Source organism: Vitis riparia, chromosome 10 (genome assembly GCF_004353265.1).
Source record: "Vitis riparia cultivar Riparia Gloire de Montpellier isolate 1030 chromosome 10, EGFV_Vit.rip_1.0, whole genome shotgun sequence".
Taxonomy (NCBI): domain Eukaryota; kingdom Viridiplantae; phylum Streptophyta; class Magnoliopsida; order Vitales; family Vitaceae; genus Vitis; species Vitis riparia.
This window is the reverse complement of record NC_048440.1, coordinates 5,788,009-5,799,771: the sequence shown is the minus strand read 5'-3', so window position 1 is coordinate 5,799,771 and position 11,763 is coordinate 5,788,009. Positions and strand designations below refer to the sequence as shown.

At 37.4% G+C, this 11,763-nt stretch overlaps 1 protein-coding gene across 1 annotated transcript; it reads right to left on the bottom strand.

The window, feature by feature from the left end:
- Positions 1–3,123: 3,123 nt before the first annotated feature.
- On the bottom strand, positions 3,124–10,841 carry LOC117923474 (probable phospholipid-transporting ATPase 4). Its single transcript, XM_034841780.1, has 11 exons — positions 9,835–10,841; positions 8,009–9,462; positions 7,814–7,924; positions 7,440–7,716; positions 7,043–7,131; positions 6,814–6,898; positions 6,426–6,635; positions 5,904–6,029; positions 4,362–4,460; positions 4,090–4,281; positions 3,124–3,994 (listed from the first exon to the last, which is right to left on the bottom strand). Exons 1-11 carry the CDS (start codon positions 10,243–10,245, stop codon positions 3,356–3,358), a joined length of 3,693 nt encoding a protein of 1,230 aa, XP_034697671.1. The 5' UTR covers positions 10,246–10,841; the 3' UTR covers positions 3,124–3,355.
- Between the last annotated feature and the right edge of the window lie 922 nt (positions 10,842–11,763).

The window sequence follows — 11,763 nt, the reverse complement described above, 5'->3', positions numbered from 1 at the left end:
AGTTATAAATATCATTCCATGTTTGGGTTCTGAGGTCAATGTGTGAAAGGACCATCGTGCTTCCAACTCCAGCCAGAGCAGGGTTCTTGGCAACAATATGAGCCCGGATTGGATAGTGAAAGACAATGTTTTAAAAACCGGACCGGACCGACCGGTCCAACCGGTTCAACCGTCGACCGGTCATAATTTCGGTCCGATCTGCCTATTGAACCGTTTAAGATTTAAACCGGGGAAAGTTGTGTTTTCATGGGCCAATATGGTAATAATATTGTTTTTGGAACCCAGGTTTATGAAATGGGAAAAACATTTGTTAATGTGGAAACTTATATCAGTTTCATGCACTCTGAGCCGGTTGTTTTTTTTCTACCGAAATTGCCCCTCCAGATATCCAGGTCAGCAGCCCATCTCAGCACGTGAAGGTAGTACTTGAGGTGCGTTAAGGTAGTACCTGAGGTACATTAAGGTAGTACATGAAGACCATTAAGGTAGTACCTTATGTGCATTAAGGTAGTACCTGAAATTTCTTATAATTACATAAGGTACCGTTGGAGTAACCTATGAGAACATAACAATGTCATGCTGCAATAGGTAATGAAATTAACTAATAAAAATCTGAAGCCACAAAATGGCTACATTTCTCGCAGGTGCGTTAAGGTAGTACCTGAGGTACATTAAGGTAGTACCTGAAGACCATTAAGATAGTACCTTATGTGCATTAAGGTAGTACCTGAAATTTCTTATGATTACATAAGGTACCGTTGGAGTAACCTATGAGAACATAACAATGTCATGCTGCAATAGGTAATGAAATTAACTAATAAAAATCTGAAGCCACAAAATGGTTACATTTCTCGCAGGTGCGTTAAGGTAGTACCTGAGGTACATTAAGGTAGTACCTGAAGATCATTAAGGTAGTACCTTATGTGCATTAAGGTAGTACATGAAATTTGTTATGATTACATACGCCACCGATGGAGTAACCTATGAGAACATAACAATGTCATGCTGCAATGTGTAATGAAATGAACTAATTGTGTCTTAAGTCACACAACAACAACATTTCTCAAATATGCACTAAGATAGTACCTGATGTACATTAATGTAGTACCTCAAGCCCATTAAGGTAGTACATGTTTTGCATTAAGGTAGTACCTGATGCGATGAAACAATTCTGTCTTCGTTGACAAAAGATGTACACTACAAATTCCAACAAACATTACAAATTCACAAACACTACCAACAATTTCTACTAACCAACACATAATTTATGCATTTTAATCGCCAATATATGATATTGCCTAATTATATTCATCAATTATTACCATCAGTCTAAAAATCTGAATAAATACACAAGTTTTCCACCCAATTTCTAAATATGTCCACAACATTTTTCCATTTCATGAGTCTCCAATACACAAAAATATTGAGATCGAACAGCCGCTCATACGATCCAAAATCGACATTCGCCTCAGCCTATGCCCTCACCAATGGAGGAAAAATTGCAAATACAACAACCACTCGAAAATCACTCTTTTGCTCCAGTTTAAACAAAAAAAATATTAAAAAAACAACCCTAAATACAAATTAATTACCTTCACATTTGATGTGAAGGTTACAGAAAAATGTGATCCAATGAGAAGAACACGAGATTCTTCTTCATGAACCCAATATATCAGCGTTGTCGCTTCCATTCCGGTTCGCTTTCCTAAACCAGATTTTCAGTCAACACGTACCCTCCTCAAGCCGTCTTCTTAACTCGACCTTGTTTCAATGAAGTGCTCCATTTGGTTCTTCACAATTACCACAAGCAACAAAAATTTCGATTCAGGTTTTCAAGTAAAGGTTTATACTTTCAAATGTGTGAAATTTTGCAAATTTTCACACCCTCTTCGATCCGAAGGGGTGACGAAATTGGGATGATCGGGTTCAAATGGTTAGGACTTTGAGAGGAGAAGGGGCTGAAGATAGAAAACTAGATTGGAGTTTGGGATTAAAGGCTTCAGAAATTAAATGAGAGAAATTGTTGAAAAATATACAAGATTCTCTGCTTTGCCTCGGTGACGGAGTGAAGACAGATGAGAGGAATGGCTGCAAAAATGAGAGAGAGGGAAGAAAGAACGACTGAACGCTAGGGTTTTCTTGTGGGAACCTCTGCTTCGCCTCCGTGACAGAGTGTAGAAAGATGAGAGGAATGGGTACCTGGAGGGGCAAGCTCGGTAGAAAAAACACAGCCAGCTCAGAGTGCATGAAACTGATATAAGTTTCCACATTAACAGATGTTTTTCCCATTTCACAAACCTGGGTTCCAAAAACAATATTATTACCATATTGGCCCATGAAAACACAACTTCCCCTTTAAACCGGCCACGAACCGCCGAAACCGGCGGTCGGACCGGTGACTCGGTCGAACCGGACGGTTCTAATTGAACCGAACGGCTCAATTTGAACCAGGCTCCCTTTCATAAAAGAGTCTCAGCAAATGCCCATTCTGGGCCTTGTCTTAAAATGACAAAGCCCAAAACCCACTCAACCTTATTGTGGCCTTAATCCTGGGACCACTCACTGAGGCAATGCATTTATAGGCACCCTTTGCATCCTCACTTCTCTTAGAATCCGATGTGGGATTCCTAACCAACCTAATCAATGAAAAAAAAAATAAGAAGTCCCCAGCCAAGAGGAATTGAACCTGGGACCCCAAATTCGGAAGGCATCCTAGGCACCACTCAGCTACACAGCTTGTGTTATTTAATATGCTAAACAAAATAACATATATTAGATTTTAATTTTTTTTTGTAATGTTAAATAAAAATAATATAATATTTTTAAAAATGATAAAATTAGTTTAAATTTTCATTTTTAATATTTTCACATTTAAATATTTTACATATTTCATTTAACAAAATTAAAAATATTAATATGATTTAATTTGATAATATTATTGATTTTTAATTTATTCATATATATTTTAAAATTTTTATAATTATTTTTAATTTTAATAATATATAAATTATATATTTATGACGTCACCGGTTCAATAACGGTTCGACCGCCGGTCCGACCAGTGAACCGTGAACCGGTAACTTTTCCGGTTCAATCACCGGTCCGGTTCTGAAAACATTGGTGAAAGATGTTCAAAAACTCAACAATTGCAAACATAATTGTCAAGAATACAATTTTTGGTCCAATAAAATCCCAACAAGATGGAGGTGGTACACGATTCTACAACTCTATTGACAAATAATGAATTACCCATAAATAAAAGAATAGAAATGCTGATAACAAACATTCAACTTAATTAGGACACGATATCTATGACCTATTAGAACAGTGGGCTGCTTGTCACTGATTTATATATCTATGCCTTCTTGTGGTGCAACTGTTGTTCCAGACGAGTGATCTTAGCTTCAACTCTTGCAGAAAATCCAACATGGGTGCTTGTCTTGGAGCTGTTTTGTTCCCTCAACCACATAGCATTGTCCATGATATCTTTCCGGAAATGCTTCATTTCTTGGATTACATGATCGTCCATGGGGTAGAATGTTCGCTGAATGACAAGGTGTATGATGTATGGAAGAAGAGAAACAACTACTACAAGCAATGTGACCATCCAGTACATTGGCGCAGGCCCAATAGCTTCCACCAACAGGTGAAATGCTAGGTTTGAATACGAGGGAGGGAGAGCACCATAGATCAGCAACAAGATGTACCAGGACAGGATGCTACCCCAGATGAAAACATGTTGGATCCAAGTGAAATGGTTGATGATAAGGGCGATCTGGCAGTTGACAGTCCAAATAACGCATGTGTATGTGATGGCACCAAGGTGTGCCATGTCTGCCACGTCTCCCTCCTCGCGGAATGCAGTGGGAGACAGTATTCTTATGTTCATGGTTAAGATGACCAGTGAAGTCACTACACCGTTCAAAATCCAGCCAATTATGCGTACCCAACTGAAGTGAATATTCCTTTGTCCTTGTTGATAGAGAGCTGGAAACTGTTTAAATGCAGAAAAAAATAATGATCATAGAAAGAGCTTCAGAAAAGGGTCTAGCTACCCAGGATATAGTGTAGAGTGTGTTGTCTCTTTACCTGCAGGCATACTTCTGATGAAACATCCTGCTCAAGGACTCCCAATGATATAACCGGCAAGGATGTCAACATAACATTGAACAGTACCATATACCAGTCATCGTATAGGACCTCCCCAGAGAATGCTGTGTATAATTCGTAGTAGAATAGGGTAAGTCCCAACAATATGTTCTTGTATACAAAGTAGAGAATCTGCAAGGAGAGCGAAAAATAAATCAGTGGCAATGCTCCGTTAAATAGGAGCCACTCTTTCAATGGAAATAAAGCTTCACCATCTTGGAGATCCTCTTGTAACACCAATGCCCATGAACTAGAAGTAAGCGCTCCAAGAAATGAAATTGAGGCAATGAAAAATCACTGGCCATGACTGCCTGCAAGTTACATCCACATGAGAATGTTTTAGAAATATTTGGAGTACATTTATGTAGCTATTTTTAAATTGCTATAACTTGGGCATTAAAATTCATTCCTCAACAAGCCTACCCAAAACACTAAAAACCGACAATGCTTCTTGGAACTTAGAACAGTGACCTTCTCAGAAATTTGGTGGGAATGTCTCATGTCTCATGTCTCTGGTGTCTGCTATTGAGTAAAGATGAACTCTTGATGGGAAAATCTTATTCACAAACTGTAGCCCGAAATAAAGGCCATTAGAGGGCTATTATACTTTAGACATACTATTTCAGTTGGGACTAGCAAGAGTTGTAATGTAAGTGGAAAAGCTACACTAAGGCCACTTGTTTTGGTCTTATATATCTGTAGTAAGGCAGCTCATTTCATACCCACCTCTCATTTATTGAATCATTTGTTTTTGTTCTACTTCTTTTAAGAGGGGATCTCTCTGTTTCAAGTTGTTACTGACAAATTCTCTCTTCCATATAAAAGAAAATAGTGGACTAGTTAATATATAGCATTTCTTTACTGACAAAAACTTACCAAGCATCTTCTTGATAGAATTTTCAATGTACTTGCTTGAGTTTGGGAGAACAAAATTGCTTCAACTCTAGCTATTAAAAGCAGAAAAAACACTTCCAAAAATGATAACTAAAGAGTACTTAAAGAAACTAGAGATTTTAGCTATTTGCAAAAGCTATTTACCTACTGGAGGTGATATAGATCAAGAAATTAATCTGGAGGCATTTCCAAATGAATGTTGGTAATTTTCATGCTTGATCACATCGAACTCATGGCACTGTTTGGTTTTCAAAAAGTACTAACAAAAGACCAAAAAAAAAAAAAATGATTTTCTTATATTTGATTTTATTATAATAAATATGAAAGAAAATCAAATATAATTAAAATTACTTAAAAACTTAAGCATTTCTAAATTATTTAATCTCTATGTAAAAAAGATAAAATAAGTTGAGTATGAAATATCATGTAAAAAGAATTTATTAACTTCTAAAAAAATATTTTATTTTTTTGTACTTTTATTTCCTTCTACTTTTTTTATTTTTTATTTATTTTATTTTCTTTCCTTCGCATTGTACCTCAAAATTTCCAAGAACCAGATACCTATAGGCATTAGAAAAGAAGTTTTCCAAGGCTAGGTTGGCATTTTGGAGATTCCATTAACCATGAACTAGCTAGGAAGCTAAAATATGGTGCTCTTAGAAGCCACTGCAAATGGTTTCGGCTGTCCAACTCCAAACCTGAATTAATTTGTACTGATTCATTCAAGGGACAGCAATTTGACAACCAATTTGGTAACCTTTTCAGCTACTTAGGATATGCAACTTAAAACCCAGGGGGCAAAATAAAGCAACTATGAAGGTTGTGAAGAAATCATCAAGTGGATGAACTAATGGCTTTACCTGCATTCCTTCCATGCCACTGATTCCAACTCCAATATCAGCTTCCTGAATCATGCCAACATCATTCGCTCCATCTCCGATTGCTAAGGTTATCTTGCCAGTGTATGCCTTCACTGACCTTGTAATCTGAAAGTGCCATACTTAGGTCACAAACTTGTATTGGAATGGGCATGGACAGAAAACAAATGGTTTTAATTTGAATTCATACATGTTCTTAAAAATGAAATCAACATGAGAGAAACAGACATTATTTTGCATAGCAGTGAACATAAGTTTAATACAGAGAAATCAGCATATTTACCAGAGAAAAATAGGGGTCCTTTCTCCAAGTCCAATATTTCATAGTCAAGAAAACCAAATTGGCTAATTCAAAAAGCAACCGAAGAAGAAACAACCTCATTTTAAGTCCTATGCAATGTAAATTAAACACTATGGATGATTCAATTGCAGTTGAAGATCTAAATACCCCATCAAGTTCAGTCAAATAGTAATAAAAGAAAATGGAAGTGGAACTTCTCCTACCAAAGCTTTCTGTTTTGGAGACACTCGGCAGCATATAACAGAGATGCAATTAACAGCCAAGCAGAAGAAATGGTTCTTCACATCACTTCTCAAAGCTATTTCAAGAGCTTTCCCATCTACAATCAGAGCAAAGGGTGCATTCTTGCTTCTTTCTTCACTCATCGCCAGGGAAAAGCTTTCAATTTGATGCAAAATGTCGTCTTTCATAGCCTGAAAAGCTAGCAATGAAAGATATTATTGAACTTCCTAACTTCAGTAGATAAACATATATTTAAGCTAAAACTCTCAAGAACAAGAGACAATGGTGAACAATACTATAGATTGAACTCAGCCATTGTGCTCTTTGGAGAAGAATGATTTATTGTGGGTGTTTGAAGCAAATTGTCACCTGCACTTGGTTGCTGTTTTCAACTTCTTTGCTCAAACTCAAATGAAATTGTCTCATATTGTGTCCAAGTAAACTACAAGCAAATCTGCTAGAACAAGAAGGAAAAAGACAGTGGAACGTTTTATCCATTAAGAACATGAATATACACTCTGCTTCTTTCTGTTGTGATATTCTAAGACCACACAACATTTAGAAGCATCACAAAAAGCAAACTACAAGAAAGTCTCACCCGATATTTACTGCAGTCTCCTTCTTGTCACCTGTGAGCAACCAGAACTTCAGGCCTGCTTGAGCAAGTTTATCTATGCACTCAGGAACCTGGTTCAGTGAGTGAAGCAGTGTCATTTATGTAAATTCCAAACCAGGAATCAAGTTGGATAACCTGATGTTACAGGTCAGACTGCTCAGTTCAATTCAACAACAAGAGACAAAAGGGTTCACAAACAGCAAGGATACCAAGGTTACTCAATTGATCCACTCTTTAAATGAGATGAAGAACATGTCCTGTGTCCCTCAATACCCTCTTGGGTTAACAGAAATTAAATGAAGTATAATCGGAGATTAGGCCCTCTCAGAAAAATGTGCATGCACATTCAGAGAGAGAGAGAGAGAGAGAGAGAACTAACCCCTTTCTGTAGCTTGTCTTCAACAGCCGCAGCCCCTAGTAGAATCAAATCTTTTTCTATCATTTCAGAAGCACTCTCTAGCAACTCATCTCTTTCGGGACCTACAGTGGTCTTAGCTCTTGTAAATATTGAGTTCCAATTCTCATACTCAGCCACTTCAAGTTTCCGATAAGCAAATACCAGAGTGCGCAAGCCATCTTCTGCATAATCGGAAAGGTGTGAACTTGTTGCTTGCTGATATGACCTACCATGATCGTCAAGCCTATCCAAGATAATGCTGAAAACACAAATGCACTGTAAGAAACTATATCACAAAATGAACCTTCCAATCAGGCACACAAACACGGTTTAACTAATGAAATAGGGTAGAGTACCAGTCAGCGCCTTTGCAGAGCAGAAAGATCTGACCATCCTCATTGCTAACTATTACAGACATCCTCTTTCGTGAACTGCTGAACTCTAGCAGATTTAAAAGTTTGTACTCCCTGAAATTTATGATATATGTAAACGCAATGAAGCTAACCAAGAGTAGATGAAGAGAAAGTGAGGAAGTAGGGGAGAAAATTCACCTCTCTACCTCAAAACCAGAGGAAGGGTCAAGCTCCTTAAGGACCATTACAGACTGGGTTCTCCGCAAAAATTTGAATCCAAACTCTTGTGAAGCAATCAAAAACGCCACTTCTTCAGGTGATTCCGCCTCATACTTCAGCTTACCAGTTTGATCCTCTTCAATAGGTATGCCTGTGTGACACAATGCCATGACTCTGAAGAACATGGTCATGTCATATGAGTTGGATGTCCAAATCCAACTTTTTCCTGTGAGCCGCTCATCCTTGAAGTTGAAACCTTTGATAACAGATTCTTTCCCTGAATGAGAAATTCTCGAATTTCCTGTCGGTAGATTCTCAATGTCCTCTTTGCCGCCTAGAGCTGCCTTCTGTATGCTAATATCAGCAACAGAGAACTCCAACATTTCAAAGCTTTCAGTTATAGAATCAGACATAGCGAAACTAAATTGATATCTCTCCATGTCAGCATTTATTCTTTTCGATGCAGCAAGATCAACTTCATTAATATCACCTCCATATGAAATCCCTGCGATAGAGCACTTCCTAAATTCCATCTGGTTGCAAGTCAAAGTCCCAGTTTTATCTGACAGAATCATTTCTACCTGACCAAGCTCCTCATTCAGATTTGAAGTCCGGGCTTCAACTGACTTGCATGTTACTTCATCATACATTTCTATATCCTTATTAATAAGCGTAGCTTGTAGAACTTTGACAAGTTCAATGGAGACATAGAGAGAAATGGGGATTAAGTAGCCGTACAAAATGAGGGCCCTTATGAATTGTCGGAAACCCGATTCGAAGGGCTTTGATGGACTGAAGAATGGATCTTCTTCTTGCAAACGAAGGTACCACCAATTAACCATATCATATTTCACAACCAATGCACATCCCATTGCAGTGACCAATGAAATCAAAACAAGCATTGAGAAAAGAAGGTAAATGACATGATCCATCTTTCTCTCAATCTGGCTACGTTTAGATGGTGATATAGTGGAGTTTCTTACTACTTTCGTATCCGGCCCGCTAAAGATAACAACTCCATAAATGTAATCAGTGTTTCGAAGTTTTGAGTCTCTTAACAGCACCTGAGCTGGGGACAAGGGATATGATTTATTGTCAAACTCCAAATTCCCCACAAAGGTGTAAAGGCTTGGATTTGGATCCTCACAACGAATTGTAGCTGTAAAATTTTTGAATTCTGGTTCCTCATCCAAGCCAAGTGTGGCTTCTAGGCATCTTTTAGCTTTCAAATTGGTCTCTCCATCAAGGTTCATGGTCTCTACGTAACAAACACCATCTGCATAGCTAGAAGATAACAGAAGGAGATCACTTGGAAAATATTCATTCTTATGAACTTTGATGACATCTCCTACACAGAGTGACTGCCATTGTTTATTTATAAATGTACCATTTCCAGTATGAGCCTTTACATTTCGAGAGTTTACATTCAAATCCTGCAAGCAGTCAGTCATTCAATTACATGGTTTAGAATTGTGCTTACTCAAAGAAGTTTCCCTAACTCTCAAAGAAGTTTTAGTGTGTTGTAATGATTAAATTTAAAGGATTATGACATTTTGCAAACATGAAAGGAGCTAGAAAACCAAGAAACAATCAATTGTGATAGTGAAAACTTCAACTCTAAAAGAAACGTAAACAACCCCGGATAAGACTTGTCTTTAGATTCACACAAATTGCAGAAACTATCGTAAATTTCATAATTCCATTTGATCATATGTTTATTATCATATAGTGAAAATCATAGACAAAATCTCTTAACAAATAGAGAACTAAAACGAACAAAAAGAAATGCATTTGCCCAAAGTTACCTGCAAAAATCTATGCCAGTCCTCCACTGCCTCTTTGAGCATGCTAATCCCCACCACAAACACCAAGGGAGCAATCAAACTTACTGGATTGAAAGGGGCCCATGAAGTCATCGACAATGCGGCAGACAAGAGAAAATAAAGATTTGCAACTCTGCGGAACTGTTCAAAAAGAGCTTTGGGAAGAAAAGTAACAAAATTGTACTTGGTCGTTGATATATAGTTGTTGGGGTATTTGTAAGGTTTGATCTTGTGTAGTTGAGATTCATTGCAGAAAACCACACGAGAAAATCCTGGCTGACCAAAGAGCTTCTGAACAGGCGAGGGATCAGAAATGGAGGGTCGCAGGCATGAAAAGGAATACAATTTGCTCCATCTCAACTTACCCTTTTTTCTCCCTGATAACTCTCCCATTTCTGTTAATAGTTGACTCTGTTTTCACCCTTGGACAGTGGCAGCAGATGGAGCTCTTCTGCACCAGAAAAATTGAATACTATCGAATAGTATCATAATCTCACACCTCAGGAATTCAAATTTTCTTTCATCCTGCTTGTGAGCCTGGCTTCTGACATAAAATGGTCGATCTCAACAGTTCATACCAAAGGATACCAAGTTTGAGCGATGTCCACATAACCAGAACTCCTCATTTCTGTCTTCTTTAATAGTCTCTTATCTGTTTCTCTGTCCTTGAGCCATCAGTATTCACCTTGAAAGAGACTCCCAATGCTGAGTCCGGACTTTCTTGGATCTATCAGAACTGCCATTAGTCGTGCTTCACACATAAACAATAGTTTCCTTCCCAACCCAATGAACACCATACTTGTATTCATCTTTGTAATATCCGAAACCATCTTGTAATGCATAAAACAAATATTAAAACGAACCAGCAAGTTTTGTTTACTCATTCAGCAATTTGCATTCAACTTGCTGAACCATACAAAGCAAAAAACAGCTGAAGTCCATGGTATCTGCATGATTAAAATAAGTCATCATGTTGGATTGACTGAATCAATGTGCTGACTTGTCTCAAGATTTTTGAGCTAAATGCTGCATTTTCAGATAAAAAGAAAGGAGTAAAAAATTGAAGTCAACAAAACCCCCATGCTTCTCATTGCATAGAACCATCCATGGAGTTTTATAATACTTCTTTTAACTAAGTTTTGCCAACAGACCATGTGGGTATTATCTAAAGCAAAGCCAATGAGTCTCCCATGGTATATAAAATTACAAGAAAACAAGCAAAAGCCTGTATTGCCGCCCACTTAAATGGAGTAAAAAGAGGATTGTATTGGGATAACAAGAACCGGAAAAATGATAATCTTTTGGTTGCTAAGGTGGTGTTTATTTTTTTGGCTTTTTGCTTAAAGCAATTTGTTTTTAGAATTTAGGTTGTTTGTTTTTCTACCTTTCCATAACTTATTATAAACTTTTTACTAAATAGAAATAAAATACTATAAAAACAAACAACCTAATATTTAACACTATTAAGCATTAAAGTTCTATTTAGAATTAAGTAAAAAAACAAACACCACCTAAGACTATGTCTAGAGGAAGAAAAGACACAAGTCCGTCTTTATATCCTAAAACAATATGGCAGGCCCAAAATTTGAAGTTCTGCATTCTTTTATATATATATATATAGAGAGAGAGAGAGAGAGAGAGAGAACAAAGCCAATTAAGAGAATCCATTGGAGAGAGGCAGTCGAAGGGCTCAATTATTTTAGTAATGTTTCTTTAACTCTTTCATTGCCAAGCAAGTCACTTCACCAGCAGGCCAACAACTTAAAAAATGACGTTTGAGGGCCTCGAAAGCAACGACAACATTTTCCTGAACGGATTGTAAACATTCCGAAACAGCCTTGCATTTTTTTTACTTTGCGTTTTGATAAACATGGGAAGAGAGATTAAAGTTTTGAGGGATCGGCAGGAAGA